The sequence below is a fragment of the Neolamprologus multifasciatus genome, chromosome 20 (assembly GCF_963576455.1).
Source record: "Neolamprologus multifasciatus chromosome 20, fNeoMul1.2, whole genome shotgun sequence".
Classification (NCBI taxonomy): domain Eukaryota; kingdom Metazoa; phylum Chordata; class Actinopteri; order Cichliformes; family Cichlidae; genus Neolamprologus; species Neolamprologus multifasciatus.
In genome coordinates this window covers 1,668,931-1,687,367 of record NC_140458.1, presented here as the reverse complement: position 1 = coordinate 1,687,367, position 18,437 = coordinate 1,668,931, and the positions used below count along the sequence as shown (strand labels likewise).

At 46.7% G+C, this 18,437-nt stretch overlaps 2 protein-coding genes across 2 annotated transcripts in view; one reads left to right on the top strand and one right to left on the bottom strand.

Annotated features, from left to right (window-relative positions):
• Window positions 1-8,896, top strand: part of usp11 (ubiquitin specific peptidase 11) — a 16,622-nt gene extending 7,726 nt beyond the window's left edge. The window contains exons 8-21 of the mRNA XM_085144633.1: window positions 1,361-1,534; window positions 2,327-2,485; window positions 2,638-2,862; window positions 4,096-4,179; window positions 4,419-4,513; window positions 4,592-4,795; window positions 4,908-5,008; window positions 5,205-5,699; window positions 6,085-6,155; window positions 6,521-6,633; window positions 7,559-7,708; window positions 7,784-7,899; window positions 7,972-8,060; window positions 8,217-8,896. Of these exons, the coding sequence (XP_085000759.1) occupies window positions 1,361-1,534; window positions 2,327-2,485; window positions 2,638-2,862; window positions 4,096-4,179; window positions 4,419-4,513; window positions 4,592-4,795; window positions 4,908-5,008; window positions 5,205-5,699; window positions 6,085-6,155; window positions 6,521-6,633; window positions 7,559-7,708; window positions 7,784-7,899; window positions 7,972-8,060; window positions 8,217-8,459 (2,319 nt within the window). The 3' untranslated portion in view covers window positions 8,460-8,896. The remainder of the gene's footprint in view (window positions 1-1,360; window positions 1,535-2,326; window positions 2,486-2,637; window positions 2,863-4,095; window positions 4,180-4,418; window positions 4,514-4,591; window positions 4,796-4,907; window positions 5,009-5,204; window positions 5,700-6,084; window positions 6,156-6,520; window positions 6,634-7,558; window positions 7,709-7,783; window positions 7,900-7,971; window positions 8,061-8,216) is intronic.
• Window positions 8,897-8,998: 102 nt separating this feature from the next.
• Window positions 8,999-18,437, bottom strand: LOC146494013 (ER membrane protein complex subunit 3). The gene is made up of 9 exons (XM_085144646.1): window positions 18,335-18,437; window positions 17,403-17,600; window positions 16,665-16,722; window positions 16,252-16,345; window positions 14,712-14,816; window positions 14,464-14,545; window positions 14,062-14,141; window positions 13,908-13,990; window positions 8,999-11,865 (listed from the first exon to the last, which is right to left on the bottom strand). The coding sequence occupies exons 2-9, from the start codon at window positions 17,555-17,557 to the stop codon at window positions 11,737-11,739; spliced, it is 786 nt and encodes a 261-aa protein (XP_085000772.1). The 5' UTR covers window positions 17,558-17,600; window positions 18,335-18,437; the 3' UTR covers window positions 8,999-11,736.

Genomic DNA, 18,437 nt, shown 5'->3' with positions numbered 1-18,437 from the left:
GTCGAACATGAATGGAAACAGGACGCTGTGATTTACAAACCTTTTGTTTTTATCTTCTGCTGTAATCAAATATGTGTTTCTGTGATTTTACACGGCGTCCCGACTTGTTCTGTTGTTGTTGTTTTTATTAAGTATGCAGTGATTAGTTGGTCGTGGCAGAGGCTGCAGGTTTCTTCCTGTTAAAAGGGAGTTTTTCCTTCCCACTGTCGCCAAAGTGCTCATAGGGGGTCACATGATTGTTGGGTTTTTCTCTGTGTGTGTTATTGTAGGGTCGACCTTACAGTATGAGGCGACTGTTGTTGTGATTTGACGCTGTGTAAATAGAATGATTTGAACTAGTTTAGTTTGTAATTGGACATTAGACGCTACGACCCGCTCGACTAGAGAACTAGATTAGAAGGCTTCATTGTCATTTATTGTTATTTTCTCATGGGTAAAAATAACAGTAAACGTATGTTTGGTGTTTCTTGTTCGACTGAAGCTTGTTTTCATTTTGGCACCTTCAGCGAGAGACGTTTGCTTCTCTTTCACTCGTCACTCAGCTGCAGCTCAAACGCCGACACGTGTGAGCTGCAGCTGAGTGTTCAGGTACTGTTGAACATGTGCAGGGTGTGAACCTCAGAATAAAGTGGAGGGTTAGTCCAGACACGTGTAACTGTGTAAATATGGCACAGACTGTATGTTTTGGTTGTTTTGTAAAACAGTCACATAAAGGTTTTCTGCATTTCCTGGCAGAGCAGCGGTGAAACGCTGCAGCGTCTTCATCCCTGTGTCTGATCCTTCTCGCTCTGTAATTCTGTTGCTCTGACGCAGCGCCGAGCTTTGTGGAGCTCAGATCAGCGTCCAAATGTCACTTTTTTAGCAATAAGTAGATCTAAAGGGATCCCTGGTTCATCAGAAGTCGAGGACATTTGTGCATCTTTGAAGTTCTCTAACTGGATTTTAGCAGCTTCAGTTTTACAGCGAGTCCTGAAACCTGCTCGGTGCATAATTAACACCTGTGTGGTGTCAGTGTTGCTCCTTGGATTTCTGCAAAGGCACGTGGAGCTGAGCTTCAGGTTAATATTCACTGAAAACATCACTTCATGCACGAGAACACTTTTGTAACGTCTTAATCAGATGACGTCACTGCAGCGTGCTCTGACCCGGCGCCGTCAGCAGCAAACAGTCGTCCATCTCTGTGGAGTTTTGTCCCCGGACTAAAGTATCTTTGCAGAACTCGCAGTTCAAACGGTTCAAACTCGCAGTTTATCCTCGGGCAGCTGTTTCAGCTCCTCCCCCCTTAAGCTAACTCTGTTCTGATTGGCTGCCCATCACTAGCAGATGTGTAGTAACTCCTCGTGTCCTCGTCTCTCTGCAGTGTCTGAGTAACACTCCGCCCCTGACGGAGTACTTCCTGCAGAACTCCTATGTGGATGAGCTGAACTTCACCAACCCTCTGGGAATGAAGGGAGAGATCGCCGAGGCCTACGCCGACGTCATCAAGCAGATGTGGTCAGGGAGGCATTACTCTGTGGTGCCGCGCGTCTTCAAGGTAGCCGCACGTTACCCTGACAGGTGTCCCGTCACACTCGGGTGTGTTTCACCTGTAGAGTCGAGACGCACCCTGAAGCTGAGGCGGCGACGCATGGCGGGTCGTCCAGAAGAGCCGGCGTTTGTGACTCGGCACGACAGAAATGACACAAACTGACCTGAAAACATTTTTAAGTGTGATTACATTTACACAGGAAACTAATACAGATATAAACACAGACTTTATTAATCCCACCTGTCACAGCAGGACAAGCAACAGGAGGAAACGTGAACTTTAGAGATTTATTAGAAAACTTTTCTCTCTATTTTGTTCCCAATTGAAGGAAATGTCATGAAATCCAAATAAACTAAACTATCAATGCAAAACAGAAAAACTCAAAAAGTAAATGCAGAAATTCAGTGAAGTCGAAGCCTTCAGGCTGCTCAGATGCTTTATTTTCATGTCCCAAAACTTCTCTGCTACTCTCACAGTGTTTCACAGAGCACATAAATATCTAAATTATATACTAATGTATATATTATTAGGCTGATGTTTCTGCAACTAAACTAAAACTTGAAAAATGAAACGTTAACATCCCAAATGTACTGAAGGAAGAGCAGAAAGCTACAAACGTAGAAATACTTCTTGAATTTCCTTCTTCTTATTTACTTAAGTAAATTGTACATTTACATCCAGTGGTGTTGGGCGGAGGTGAGAGACTGGGGGGCAGGGAGTAAGCTCAGTCTGTGATGCGTGTGGCAGAAGCTTCGGTCTGATTGGTGCTACGTTTCCCTGCTTCCTGTTTGTGTGCAGACGAAGGTGGGCCACTTTGCGTCTCAGTTTCTGGGCTACCAGCAGCACGACAGTCAGGAGCTGCTGTCCTTCCTGCTGGACGGGCTGCACGAAGACCTGAACAGAGTCAAAAACAAAGAGTACATAGAGCTGCGGGACGCCGATGGGCGTCAGGACCAGGTGAGCGGAGCAAAGGCCGACTCCAGCTCGCCGTATGATGGGCTTCATTTCACTTCCTGTCTTTAAATTTCACCTTCCAGTAATTCTCTATGTTTGAAAGCGTCTTCGTTGGTTTTAGCTGCGATCAATTCAGCTCCTGTTTAATCTGACAGGAAGTGGCGGAGGAGGCGTGGCGTAACCACCTTCGGCGGAACGACTCTGTGATCGTCGACACTTTTCACGGCCTCTTCAAGTCCACGCTGGTCTGTCCAGAGTGCCACAAGGTTTCTGTGACCTTTGACCCATTCTGCTACCTGAGCGTCCCGCTTCCTGTCAGCAAGGAGCGTGTCATGGAGGTGTTCTTCGTCTCCCTGGACCCGTACGCCAAACCTGTCCAGGTAAGCGCTCATCACCAGAGATGGGTAACGCGTTACTGTAATCCGATTACTTTTTTCAAGTAACGAGTAAAGTAAGGGATTACTATTGCAAAAACGGTAATTAGATTACCGTTACTTTCCCGTAGGAACGCTGCGTTACTGCGTTACTAAAACCGTGATTTTTTGCGAGAATGTCTCATGACAGTGACGTAAGCGAGTGCGACGTTCGTGACAACAGCTGTGTGCAGATCAACAGTGGATCATATATCGAGTGCAGAGAGAGTATGAGCGTGCAGCGTTTAAAGCGTGGAAGTACTGACCTTACTTTGAGTTTGATTCCATAAAAAGTGACAAAAACATTAGTGTCCGTTGTGCGTGGGAAGAAAACTTCTTTTTACAGCGGAAAAAACCCTAAACTTCCAAACAAGCACCGAGTAGCTACGACGTAATGGGAAACTCACAGAGAAACTCACAGATTCTTCCACTGACCGCTGCACACCTGCACCAGGGTAACCCTCCGCCTACCCCACTCCTGCTTTACAGGTGAAAATAGAGCAACAGGACCGCTAGTCTTTGACTTTATTTATTTTCTGCTGTGTTTTACTTGCATCTATTTGAAAGACTGAGTGTAAACACACAAAAATATTTTATTTTATGTGCTGGAATGTGCAGAAAATAGGTTTAAATATTAAACTAATTTCTTCCAGTCAGAGAATGTTGCAGATAATTAAATGTTTGCTTGATGCATAAAGTTAAAAGATTAAAACTAATAAAACAAGTTTTAAAAAGAGACTTTTCCATTTGATTACATTTTGTATGATGATTATGTAGAAAAAGTAGAATTGGGCTGAAAGATCTATCACTTTATCACCTATTCAGGTTGTAAATCGTGTTTTTAAAAAGTAACTAAGTAACTAAGTAACTAAGTAATTAATTACTTTTGAAAAGAAGTAATCAGTAAAGTAACAGGATTACATTTTTGGGGAAGTAATCAGTAATTAGTTACTGATTACTTTTTTCAAGTAACTTGACCAACACTGCTCATCACTGACCGTGGTCGTGTAGTTCTCTGCAGTTACTCTGAATAAAGATCCAAGTGTGTTTCTGGTCTTTGGTTCTCTTCTTATCCAGGAAAATTCTAACTTCTGTGATGTGTGTGTGTGTGTGTGCGTGCGTGTGCGCGCGTGCGTGTGTGTGTGTGCGCGCGTGTGTGTGCGCGCGTGTGTGTGCGTGTGTGTGTGTGTGTGTCTGCAGCATCGTGTTGTGGTTCCTAAAGCAGGAAAAGTGTCCGACCTCTGCTCCGCTCTGTCAGAGATGACCAGCGTGCCGCCCACTCAGGTCAGTGTGTTCAGGAGGTTTCGGTTCAGTTAAACACTTTTAATCACGTGCAGTTTCACTGACTGCACATTAATCCAGCCTTTGTCTGCTCTTCTCTTAAAGTTTCTGGCTTCAGTTTGTAGCGTGTGAACTCTGTTAGGGCAGCTTGGCATGACTCAGTTCAAAATAATCCTTCTTTATCTTTATCCGTATGAAGCAGACTGTCCCTTAAAGCTCCTCCCCCTGACTTTGTGTTCCAGATGGTGGTCGCTGACGTCTTCAATCATCGTTTCTATAAGATCTACAACATGGGCGAAAGTCTGAGCGCCATTCTCGACCGCGACGACATCTTTGTGTAAGGAAAAAAGAATCAGTCCTCTAATGACCAAACACAAAAGACTTTCTGTGACTCACCTGCTGAACCCGCGTTCAGGTACGAGCTGAGCGTGCTGGAGGAGCAGCCTGAGGAGCAGGTGCTGCTGGCGCTCTACCTGAGAGAGCGCTCGCACTACAGAGACTACGGCTCGGGCGGCGGCTCGTACGGCACGTCGCTATTCGGACACCCGCTGCTGCTCAACGTGCCGCGCAGCAGCTGCAGCCAGGAGGCGCTCTACAACCTGTTCCTGCAGAGACTGGCGTGAGCAGAACGCGCACACACACACACACACGCACACACAGACACACACACACACGCACACAGAGTTTGTGAATATACTGAGTTTTGCTGGGCGGTGTCGCTGTGTGTGCAGGCGCTATGTGCGACTTCCTGATCCGTCTGAGGAGTTGGAGGAGGAGGAGGAAGATGATGAAGAGGAGCTGTATAAGACTCAGACCAACGGCATCAGTGACGGTACAAATCTTTCTGGTTCTGAGGTCTGATGCTGCCGTTCGTTTCATGTTGTCATAAATTTATTCGTTTGGCTTCTTTTTTTACCTTTTCTCGAGCAAATATAAAAAACGCTGACACAACGTTTGTGCGTCTTTCACACATGTTTTTGTGTTATCTGGGCTGAGTGAGCTCTGCAGCTTTCATGTTGTTTTCTCAGATGACGAGCAGGAGGAAGTGGAGCCTGCTGGCCCGTCCCAGACCGATTACTCCTGCGGTGACGCGACGCCCAACAGGAAATCAGACGGCAACACAACAGAGCCACAGGCTGAGGAGAACCACATCCAGCCTTCACCGGACCACGGAGACCCCGGCAAGAACAGTAACGGCTCCCAGAGCCAGACGGAGCCCGGCTGCAGCGGAGACGCCAACAGCGCCGATGACACGGCCCCCGGCGAGCAGTCGAGCGGTGCCGCAGAAGCCGACCGCGGCTCGAAACCTCCAGCGGAGCCGCCTCGTGAGCCAACCGAGGAAGAAAATGAAGAAGACAAGCAGGAGGAGGCTTGCTCTCCCAGCCCGCCAGCCAATGAGCATCCGGCTAAGAGGAGGGCGTGTCACGTCAGGAGGAAGCGTCTGTTCAGCATCCAGGCGGTCAACTCCAACGGGACGACTGAGAGGGGGATGGGAGAGGGAGGAAGCGCCGTGTCCTTCAGCTGTGAGTGTGAACGCACAAACACAACCTCTGTGACATCACACTGATGTCACTCATCAGTGCGATGATGATGATGATGATGAAGGAGCTTCAGACAGATGAGAATGAATCAGAATAAAATGAAAACACCTGAGTGGAGCCGTTTGCTCACTTCAACCTTCAAGTAAGCTTTCTTCTGATTGGCTGCCTCTGCTAAACAGTAGGTTTGAACAGCAGGTGGGCGGAGCACAGCTTTCGGCTGATGGGGATTATTGGTAGTTACTGGAAACTTGAACCATGCTTAACATGGATCAGTGCAGCAGGAGAAGCAGAATCACCATGTTATCAGACGATGTCACATCCTGTCGCCAGCGTATCAGCGTAGCTCACGCTTCCTTTGTCTCCGCAGCTCAGCCCTACGTGGCCATCGACTGGGAGCCCGACATGAAGAAGAGATTCTACAACGAGAACGAGGCTGAGGTCAGCGCCAACATTTAAGCCCTAATGTAACACACTCACAGGGCGTGTCCTGAATAACTGAGGGTGACGTGTTTAAATACAAATGGCTCCGAGTGCGTCACAAAAACAACATGACCTTCTGTGTTGGTTCGTATAGAGACGGATCTGAATTATGTGGTGTTTGGAGAGTGGTTTAAACAGGTGAGAGATCTGAGGCTCTGTAAACATCCACGGTACAATAACAGCAGTCCTGTAACATGTTAACAGGCTGAGAGGTTTGAGGACGTAATTGAACACACAGGTGCAAACAGAAGGACAGACGTTTAACACTCATTTGTCCTCTTGCACCTCTGACATTAAAACCTGTCTTTCCTCCTCCTGTGTAGAAGTACGTGAAGCATGCCAGCATGGAGGTCCCTCAGCAGCACATGACTGTTCAGCTGCAGCAGTGCATCGAGCTGTTCACCACTGTGGAGACGCTGGAGGAGGAGAACCCATGGTAACACACACACACACACACACACACAGAGTAGTGAGAGTCTGAGCAGAGCTGACCACACTGTGAGAAACCAGTGAGAAGTAAACTGGTGGACAAGCTCCATTAAAAGACTAAATACTCTGAAGGTTTCAGCTGTTTCAGGTAAAGACCAGCATCTGCGTCTGTTACTGTAACGTCCAGATCCAGGGTGGAGCTTCTGTCCCCGGGTTTGAAAAGCAGACGCCGTCCACGTTTTCATTTCAGTGGTGGTAATTTAACCTGCTGTGGTGCTGGGTGATCTACCTCACCCAGCGCCCTCTAGTGGTAGCCCTGGAGTCAGATCACACTTTTAGTCCAGTCAACACAATGAGGGCAAGTCTGTGCAAAGCCTGTATGCATGCGTCAAGGTTTTACATTCATCAACATGTAAAACCTGATGAGCTGAGATGCTGGGCGGCGTGGTGGTGCAGCGGGTAGCATGGCCGCCTCACAGCAGGTCCTGAGCTTGAATCCAGTCTGGGTTCTCCCCGATTACTCCGGCGCCCTCCTGCCGGATAATAAGTGCTTGATTAACCCAGCGGCGGCGTCCCCGAGGGGCGCCGGCATGATGAGATATTCTTTGTTTCATAGGTTTGCTGTTGTTTTGCTTCTTTGACTGAATGATGAAAAGCTTTCATTCAAAGCAGCAAAATAACACTCAGCTGGATGGTTTAGTGGTGAGACTACACGCCCTCGTAGCAGGAGTCGCAAGTTTGATTCCCATCCGGTATCGAAAAAGAGTCCTGGCTAGACGCCCCAATGCTTAAAAAAACAACGACCCCTGAATGTCGCGGCTACATCTGCAGCCTGTCTGCAGTCGGGACATGTTCAGTATATGTTGTACTGTGTGACTTTACACTGCACAGCTTTCCTGCAGATACTCACATCTGCTCCGTGTGTGTTTCAGGTACTGTCCGGTGTGTAAGAAGCACCAGCTGGCCACGAAGAAGCTGGATCTCTGGTCTCTGCCAGAGGTTCTCATCATCCACCTCAAGAGGTTCTCCTACACCAAGTTCACCAGAGAGAAGCTGGACAGCATTGTGGAGTTCCCCCTCAGGTACACACACACACACACACACACACACTGATGGAGGAGTCGCACACTCACAGCTGACATGTGTTCATGTTACAGAGACCTCGACTTTTCCGGCTTCCTCCTGAGGAAGACTCTCTCCAGTGAGGAGCCTCCAAGCCGCTATGACCTCATCGCCGTGTCCAATCACTACGGAGGCCTCAGAGATGGACATTGTAAGTTCGTCGTTCATGCTGTGGTCAGTGATTTGTTTGTCACATGACTTTAACCATCACGTGTTTCTGCAGACACCACCTATGCGAAGAACAAGGACAACGGTCAGTGGTATTACTTTGACGACAGTAAAGTGACCTACGCCACAGAGGACCAGATTGTGGTCAGTACCCCCCGCCCCCCCGCCTTCATTCATTCTCGCACACACCTGTTCAGTCAGATTTCACTCTGCTCTTGTCACCTGACTAACGATCATTGGAAGCGGCAGCGCGTCGTCTTTATTTTAACGTAATGTTTGTGTGCGTCTCTCCTCCCACAGACCAACGCTGCCTACGTTTTGTTCTACCAGCGACAGGACAAGATCAGAAAACCCACACTGCCCGCCCCCAGCGCAGGCCCCGCCCCCAACGCAGGCCCCACCCCCAACACAGGCCCCACCCCCAACACAGGCCCCACCTCCTCCAGCCAGACATCCAGTGACACTGCTTCCTGCAAAGACGACGAGGATGCTGCAGAGCTGGGCGCCGCCTCCGCCTCCAGCATCACTATGGAAACAGAATGATTGAGTAATTTGGTTTTCTCCATCAGAGCAGCCTTTTCTTTGGTTTTTTCTTTATTTTTTTAGAATTCTCAGTCTATTTATTTTTTTAATTTTATGGTGACGACACTTGAACTTCCTCTAACGACGTCTCTTCATTCCAAGTTACCAAAAGCAGGAAAAAGCACATCAGCAGGCGGAGCTCGCAGCTCCTCCTTCACCGTGAACTCTCGACACTCAGGTAGTTTGGTGCACAAAGACTGAAGGTGACGTTTGCTGGAGGGCGGAGCTTAAACTCACACCTGAATACAGAAGCAGTCTGCTTCCTGCTTCAGGGAGGAACTGAACTCATTTAAGCTCTGACTGTTCACATTTCTAAGTTCATCTCCTCTTGACTCGGTTTTTGTAATCTGACATTCAAACGTTTGAAAAGCTGTTTAATTAAAATCATTTGAATTTTTCTGGATGTCTGATGCTCGTCCAGGTTGGGAAGACCAAACTCCAGATTAGCGCGCATTCGGAAGACTCTTTGGCCAATCGGCAGCAGTTCTGCAGTCAGCTGACCTTAAACTGTATATAAAAGACAGTCTCATTATAATCATGAGGCTTAAACGGCGACGCATCGATCAGCGTTTAGTGAGGTCACAGAGAGCGAGGGTCGTTGTTCCTCCATACAAACAGAAGTCGCCCCCTGGTGGTCGTTAGAGGGCCGATTTAAAATACCAGCATTAGTTTTGTTTCTGCGGTCATGCGAACACCTGTGAGATTTACCACTAACAGAGGTCAGAGGTCACCGCACTTTCACCTGCACTGAGGCCATTCCAGTTCATGTTTGTTTCCCTTTTACATCAACAAACACGATGCCGACGGGCGCCGGCGAACGTGCCCACCAGCATTCGTTTATCTGGGGTAAACCTCGCAGACGCTCACGCGTCAGCTGACTGAAGAGGCCGCGCTGAGAGCAGACGAGTTCACGTTCACGTTGTTGCTTTTTCCACATTCAAAGTTTTTACAATTATTCCAGCTGAGCGAGTTCGAAAAGCCAGTTTCTCGTAGCAAATTTTTGAGGCAGAAATTAAATGATAAAAGTTTTAAGTCATCTTCCTGAGACACGTTTAGGAAATAAGAGCAGAGACGGTTTCAGTTAAAGCCTTGATTCGCGAGCAGCTCAAACCTGCGACGACCTTTTGTGTTTGCAGTATTCAGAGATGCACTGATTACAGCGGCAGCTTTGATCCGAGTCTCTAAAACAGGCCAGTCTTTCTTTACGTTGTTGATTTCACAGCGAGTTCATGCTGAATCTGATTTATGACTTTACTTTATGACATTAATGCAGTGATTTTTTTATTATAAGCGCCTGTAAAAAAAACGCCATCCTCTGAAGTTTGTTTCTCCCCTCCGAAATTTCGATTCGTCCTGAAGCGCAAACATTTGTTGATCTGACATCGTTTAAAAATCCAGCTCTGAACTGCAGCTCAATGTCGACCTACGACAGATAAAACTTAAATACTAATCCATAAAGCATAGTTTCACTTCCTTATTTCTTCTTTCTAAACAGGCACGCCTCAGTCGCTCGCTGAAGGGCATTGTGGGTAATCAGAGGATCAAACAAAGCTGTCAGGGATGAGAAATGAATTTTTCTTTGTATATTTTGGTCGTTTTGTTTTGGGTATTTATTGTTTTAATGGAATAATTGCAGCTGTCACATGACTACAGGTGGTGTGGGACATTTTTCGTATTTATACGCAAACCTTTGATTCAGGCTGAAAACACAGGACGGGTGTGCGCGTGCAGAGGCGCGTGCAGAGGCGCGTGCAGAGGCGAGCTGCTCACGGATTTTTAAACCAGCGCTGTGTACAGTATTTTTGTATTGTAAGTAATGTAAGATTAATATGATCATTCCTGGGTGGAGCAGCAGGGAGGCTTGGGGTGATTTCTTTCTTTGGTCTTCCTGTCAAATATCAGATGAGAATATTTTATTGTACTTCAATCTTTTGATATGAATAAAACACGATTATTACCAGACGTCCAGTTTTCTCGTACTCTTCTGTCTCGTTATTTTAGCTTTAATTGCGTGTGTGACGAGGAGGACGCGCTCACACAGCGTACAGGAGACGCATCCGTTTTTAAAATGACCACAGCTGAACGAGAAGTAGAACTAAGTCAGCAGCTAAGGCGAGCTGACTGCACAGGAGCATGAGGCGCACAGACCCGCTCATCAGTGCTCCACAACAACCACACCAAACCCCAAAGTTCACTCAGCACATCTGGAGCTCAGCAGCCGTATGATTGGTCAGATTATTAAAACAACACAAAGACTCAGACGTTCAGATACAGCCACCTGTCATTCAAATAGGCCACGCCCCTAAATTTGAGCGTTACTAAAAATTAAAATTGATCTCAAAACATCCAGACACCAAAAACTGTCAACATGTTTGCTTCATGTGAACCTTTAACACGGGGACTGACTCACTGCTGGAGCCTCTAGTGGACGTTTGGGGAATTGCAGTTCTTTTTGCAGCCTTTGTTTCACTGACATCAGTTTTCTTCCTCCACCCGTGTGTGAAGCCACACTGAATGTGTTCCCACCACCACGGAAACGGACTCAGCTTACCGGGTAAAAGCAGAAAAACAAAGGAATGAAGAGCTGAATGATGAAAGAAATGTGGTTGGTTGTGATGGCACCTTTATTTCACTCCATGCTTCACACCACAGCATACAGAGGTACATCCAAAACGTCCTGCGGGACGACATGAAGCCTTCGCCCGCTTCGTCCTGTTGTAAACGTTCCAGCCGTTTTTTTAAAACGATGCTTCGGTTTCCAGCGTTGCTCCGAAGAAACGTTTCGGATCTCGGCAGGTGCTCAGCCTGCCGGCGTGGAGGATTTTAAAGCTCCGATCTGTGTCCTAAGTCACTACTTCCTGTGTGATGGATTTGGACTTGAATCGCTGACTTCAGATGTAAAAATGTGTAACTTAAACACACACAACACAAACACCATTTCAAAGTAAAATCTCAAGTACAAATAAAATATTTTCTTTTATATTTTTCCCAAATATAAACTAACAACCACCCAGGGAAGATCCGGAGCCTGGCTGGAACTCCAGGAAACGTACAAAGGCTGAGAGTGAGCGAAGCGCCCAGGGCAGCAGAGAGACGATTTCAGAGGCAGCTTCATAAAAATAATTCTCTGTGTTTAAATCCTGCACTGTGAAAACGATCCCGGAGCCTTCAGGACAGACTGAGGGGAGAGCAGGGCGGTTCAGGAACACCCCCGGGATCCCAGCGCGTCCTCGTGGTCCTAGAATACAGCAGACTTGATGTCCTGGCTGAAGAAGCCCCCAAAGTTTAGGTCTTTGGACATCAGCTCCTCCTCCACGTTCTCCAGCGCCCACTTATGTTCCACGACCTCCAGCGCCTCCCACTCGCTCTGAATCAACAACAGGGACACGAGTCGCTTATTAGCTTATCTTTATATTTTCACTGTAGTGACATTTTTGCAGCATTTCACATTTTTTTTGTTTTTTTTTACACATATTTGGAGTTACAGAAATTTCAGAGGTTTATCTCTCAAAACTGTAAATGCAAGAAAGTTGCACAAAATAGTTTCTGAGCACAGGAAATGTATTTGGAGTGTCTTCGTAGTTTCAGTTTTAAGATACAATTATTTTTATAAACTGCAGGAAAAAGGAAAATAAATATCACTGCGCACAATTTGCAGAAAAACAGCATAAAACTATTTCCAACAGTGCAGTTTGTGTTCAAACACGACTTCTAAAACACCCTGAAGCCTCTGAAAGGCCCTGCAGGGAAAAAACTACACGTCCCACGAAAAATGACGTCACTTCTGGGTTTTGCAGGTGATGGCGGATTAAGAACAGCTGATCAGATCAGCACAGCTGATGTTTCTGGATTATAATATTTTGTTTTGTATTTGTTAGCGCTTTTTATGTGATTTTTGCAAAAAGCCATTTGTGGAAGGACAGTGCGACCTGGGACAGCTGCATGCATGACGTGTCAGTTCAACTCGTCCGGTTTCATATGCAAAAAAAACACGATTGCGCTAGCTTATGTGGTTGTAACTGCACCGGGATTTATTTGATCAGTGGTCGTGACAATTTGCATATTAATGATCAAGGAGCGGACCTCCCAACCCAGTGTTCATTCAGTGCTGCTAGTTTCAGTTAGTGTGCAAATGTCTGTTTATAAGGTTGGAAACCTGCAGTCAGCTGAGACTGAAGACGTCACTTGGTGACGAAACGTTTTTCCCACTGAAAATGTCCTGATGAACAGAATCAACTTTTGGGGCAGCAGGATTTAAAAACAGGCAAATCAGAGCGTGCACACCCTGATGGGCTTTAAAGGGTTAAACGCGTTTCCCTGGTAATCCTGATGATTCAGGTTCAGGTGAAGGACGCAGACGCACTAATTCACATCTTTACAGTTCTGCTCTGCTTCAGGTGTGAGATCAATCATGCGCCCTCACACCACAGCGGATGCTTCAGGGGCCAAAGCAAGCTCCAGTATTTTGCAGAGGGCGACCGGCTCTGCCTGCTGAGCCACAGACAGGTGAGAAAACTGCAGCGTCTGCAGGGCCGATTCTACAACGTGTAAAAACGTGAGAAAGCAGCTCGCGTGTGGGAAATGAGGCTCCGTCTACACTAGCCCGGATAAATTTGAAAACGGTGCATATGTCTGAAAATGTTCCGCGTCCACACCATCGTTTCATTCGTTTTCACAGAGTTGTTCGCCCACATTGAAACGGCTGAAAAGTCCTGCGCATGCGTGAAACGCAAGAAGATTCGGCCTCATTTCCGTGTTACGTTGATTTACTTTCCAGCTCTTTGAAACGCCGCGGCAGAATGCCGTGGAAAAGCAGCGAGTTTTTTAAACAGACTAACAATGAGGTGGAGTTGTTGCTGCGAGTAACACAAAAGTGCAAAGTTGCAAAAGCGAGTGAGAGTTAAAGAATGTGAAGAAAAGCTGGAGCACGTACACTGATATTAATCTTTAATAGGGCTGTCAAACAAAACAACATGCCCTCCGCTATCTTAGTTTAATTGGTCACATGACTGCATCACATGACTAAAACGTGTCATCGTTTTTGAAAAGGCTCCGTTTTCGCCGTCCACACTGCAACGCCAAAAAAGGCATTTTTAAATGTATCCGCTTTGGAGAGCGTTTTCAAAACGCTGCGTTTTCCTCGACCGAAAACGCCGTCTCAGTGTGGACGGGAGGCCAAAGCGGGGAGAAAAAGATGCGCTTTCAAACGAAAACGTATCAGTGTGGACAGGCCTGATCCTCAGGCTTCACTTTAAATGGGAGTTACTGGTTACTGGGAGGATGAAGGCTTTGCCCCCACACAAAGTTCAGTGTGGTCACGAACAAACGCTGTTATTCTTTCATGTTTCACTTTGGAGAGGAAACAGACAATCAAAGCAGCATTTTTGTGCAGTTGTGTGTAAATGTCACCTTGAAGGCCTTGTTGGGGTCAGGGGGCATCGCCATGGCAGCGCCTGTCATCTGGTCCTGCATGATCCGGGACTGGTCAGCAGCTGAGAGGGAACGCCGGCGTTAGTCCGTGAAAGGAAACAGAGCTGAGCTTTACGAGAAAGTGAAACCTCACCGTTATCCTGACCCAGAATCAGGCTGTACATGCTCCTCAGCCCGAACACGTTCAGGAAGTACCAGGACGCCGAGCTCACCCTGCAACATCGAATCACGTGACTTTAAAGAAGCTGCATGTCAGGAAGTGAGATGACTCAGATTCAGGAAGGAAAATACTCCTTCATGAAACTCACAAACTTTCATCACATTTCATTCACACATCAGGGCCAAAGCAACAGACTGTAAATAAAAGACAGACATATGTCCTGTTTGATGCTTTTGAAGCTGAATAAAAATGAACTGAACTGTTTCTAATACACGTACGCTGCAGCGGTAAATGTTTGCACTCTGATCTCTGCTGTGCTGCATTCACGGTCTGCTCAGCAGCTTGTGCGTTTCAGTGTTCAAGTTGAGTTTTTACCATGAGGCGTCCAGCGACAGCAGGTCGATCCCTCTCTGCAACATTGGCTTGAACCTCAGCGTTAACGGAAACGGCACCTTAGCTGTGAAAAAACATCGGGAACCAGTGAGACGAGTCGGACCTGCTGGGCGCCGCTTTGTTTACAGATGTGATTGTAGTGATGCGCATACGTGTCAGGTATCTAACAGCGCTCACAGATCATTCCTAAACTGTGTGTATGTCATACATCAGGATGTGGACAAACTCACTAATGACAAATCCAGAGAAAGCCCAGTTGATCCATCCACCAATCACAATCATGGGCAGGACGTTGGTCAGGTTTCCCTTCATCATGTCGACCATCATGCTAGAGTCTGCAACAACAACAGGCTTAGAGCACGGCTGGAGAAAAACATCCAGATTCTTTCAGCTGCAGTGAAATGACGAGTGTGTTCCCTCATCATCTCACAGCAGATTTCCATCCAAAGATTATAACCACACTGTGACTGAAGCCTAAAACAATACACATCTGTTGAAAACGGACGTAAACAAAGACCGCAAAGGTAGCTAACAGACCTGCAGCGGTTCGATGGACCTAAACACACAGCACGGGAAGATGAAGGATGATGAGCTTAAATACGACCTCAGTCACAGGTCATGCTGAGAGTCTGATGGGCGGAGACAAACGCCATCACGAGGTAGGAAGAAGACGCAGAAGACGGACTGAACTTCAGCTGACGGTGATGTCATAACTGCGGGTTCAGTCCGTTTAAATCAAACTGTTTCATTCACCGGAGATGTCACTCAGGTGTGAACAGAAACAACTGTCTCAGTCAAATAAACACCTTCTCATAGCCAGGTATGCTTTGCATTCTGGGACGTGTGAATCGGTCCGTAGAGGTAACTAGCCTCTACACGTTGCCTCTACACGTTGCCTCTACACGTTGCGTCCACATGTTGCCTCTACACGTTGCCTCTACACGTTGCGTCTACACGTTGCGTCTACACGTTGCCTCTACACGTTGCCTCTACACGTTGCCTCTACACGTTGCCTCTACACGTTGCCTCTACACGTTGCCTCTACACGTTGCCTCTACACGTTGCGTCCACACGTTGCCTCTACACGTTGCCTCTACACGTAGCCTCTACACGTAGCCTCTACACATAGCCTCTACATGTTGCCTCTACACGTTGCCTCTACACGTTGCCTCTACACGTAGCCTCTACACGTAGCCTCTACATGTTGCCTCTACACGTTGCCTCTACACGTTGCCTCTACACGTAGCCTCTACACGTTGCCCTACTAGCACCTTCTTCTTGTTACTTTTGCTGCTCCCGTCTGAGACACAGCTGACCAATAATCAGAGCGAACGCTCTCACAGGTTTGAGTTTTTATCCGGGTTAAAGGAAAAAACAAAACATGGAAAAAAAGCTTCACGTTTACAAACTTGTCAACTGATTAAGAGCAAAGTAAACGAACTACAGACGTCTGAGGTGATCCATCCACAGCACGAGGTTCGTTAATGCTTCTCACTATGCAGACGTCCTGATCCTGAGCTTAATGTCCACTGCGAGTTCACAGGCTGCAGTATCAAAGTGAGAATTTAACACCTGAGCTTACAGACTGAACATGAACAGAGCAGCTAAACCATTTCTGAGGGACTCGCGTCTGTTTAGAAACCCTGAGACAAAGAACTGAGGCGCGTTAAAGACGAGAACCAAAGAGAAACATTTACACCCTCCAACATCAGTTAGTTCACACAGGCAGACCTGGTTATAATGAAGGGACGATCATGTGTTCAGACACACCTGTCATGGGGTTCTTGGGGACAACCTTCCTCTTGACCTTCTTGAAGAAGCCGGTCTCGGCGTCGTTGAAGTAATGTTTCCTCATGGCGAAGGACTAAACCAGCGGAGACACTTCACTCAGCGACTTTTACACTTCGTGCACTCACAGTCAGACTGTGACATTTAAACACAGCTGATTATTTAAAGGATGATTTTTTAAATGTCTGTAACTTCTAACAGAAAGTCTGTGGTTACTTTGCAGACAGACAAACATCCGCTGCTCTTAATCAGATTTATACATGATGCATGGAATAATGACCCACAGAATAAAGAATACGGAGGATGTACTGAGGGGAAATTTGACGCCCTCAAGCACAGGGTATAAATGTTTAGGTTAAAGGTCAAATTCTAGCTTAAACTGAAGGGGCTCTCACCTGTCGGGGAATGTACTTCCCGTTCTCTCTGAGGATGCGGCTGCGCATGAGCACCTGGCTGAACAGAAACATGAACATGGCAGCGGTTAGGGTGCGATGCTGCCCGGGCGCCACCTTCACTTCAGACACACAACATAACTGCGAGGAGAGCTCAAGCAGGGATCATAACAGATCAGATATGAGCTGAGCACCTGAAGGCAAACAGTGTTAACTTCAAACATTCTTCTTGTCGACCGGTCTGATAAGTAAACATGGACGTAAGACACAATAAAGGATCCTGTAAACAGACACGGCTTAAGTTTTCTTATGAGTCCAAACTCAGCAGCTCTATCAAAGCTTAACTGCGTAAAAACGAGGTAAAAGGTAACGATGGACTCCCTCCCTCCCTCGACCAGTGAACGCAGCACGGGTCAAGCTGCGTCTCGGTCCTGACACGATGTTGATCTGCAGCTTATGTAATGGTTATATTTGCCAGCTAAAAGGGAAACAGGTTCACCATGACCTCTGTGAAAAACAACACAACAAAACCCCCAAAACGTTTTACTGCCGAGGGGTGAAAAAAAGAAGAAGAAGAGGTGAAAATTCCAATATATGTGATCAGGATGCTCAGCAAATCGCAATAATACTCTTATGTGACTGATGTACTACAATATAATTATATTACTAAATCTGCTGGACTCAGTTCTCTAAAAAAAACAAAAAAACAAAGCTCTGATGTGTGTGTGCTCTCAGACTCACCTGTCAGAGACCTGCTCCAGGTTGACTTTCTTGTCGCTGTGGAGCAGCTGGGTGACATAGTGTCGGATGACCCCAACAAAGAAGGTGACGAACACGATGGGCAGGACCACCCACATCCGAATGCTGGAGTCCAGCAGGAGCTCCGGACCGGCCATCGCTCTCTATTTAACCCACGATCCAAGGACAGACAGGGAGGCGCTGAGGAAGGTGTACCGGACAGTTTGGAGGAGGAAGTACAACATGAAGTGATGCTCAGTGTTAAGTCATTTTACTAAATTATGAAAACCTGAACCTCAGCATGCAGAAATAAAGACTCTCCATAGTATCTGAAGGCTCAACAGTTCTTATTTTATCAGCATGAACTATGACACACATGTGAACACATGCTGAGCTGCTCTCTCCTGGTTTGTTTCAAAATAAGAGCCTGGAGAGAATGAGCAGAGGGTATTTTTACCCTGACAATAGCACGATACAGCGGCTGAAAGCTTCTGCACGTCACCGCGTTTCCGTGATCGACACGTCACTAATAATCACTCTTTTTGTTGGACAATGATTACAAATCGCTCCGACTCCTAAATTAAATTATGTGAATTAAATCCGCCGCTGACCTACCGGCAGCTGAAACGTCACGATAACTGCTGTTTCCTTTAACGGAGGTGCTAACTACAGGAACCTGTTACTGACCGCTGACCTCTGCTCATTCATCGCTCAGCGGCTACAGTTAGCATTAGCCCGGTGTAAACTAAACGCAAAGACAGCTAACGGTGCTAGCCTGCTAACTCAGCGGGTTACTCGTGTTAAATCTTCAGCTTTAAATGAGCGTTTGTACACAGTGACAGCTTCTGCGGCCGCACAGGTGAGTTTAACAAGTCCACCAGGTCACCACTGCGTGAAAATAATCTGTAGTTTATGTTGAAATGTCCGTAACTCACCACATTTATGAACTTTGTTAAACAAACTGCACAACGCACACGCGCAGGAGTTAAAAGAAGAACTTCCGGTTTACCGGAAACGGAAGATTATTATTTTATATTT

What these genes read in the sequence shown, in the direction of transcription:
- LOC146494013 (XM_085144646.1), bottom strand. Translation starts at nt 17,557, where the DNA reads ATGGCCGGTCCGGAGCTCCTGCTGGACTCCAGCATTCGGATGTGGGTG. An exon ending in CCCCAAGAACCCCATGACAG is followed by an intron (nt 14,817 to 16,251) that starts GTGTGTCTGAAC and finishes TTGTTGTTGCAG; the next exon opens with ACTCTAGCATGATGGTCGAC. An exon ending in CTGTCGCTGGACGCCTCATG is followed by an intron (nt 14,142 to 14,463) that starts GTAAAAACTCAA and finishes TCGATGTTGCAG; the next exon opens with GGTGAGCTCGGCGTCCTGGT.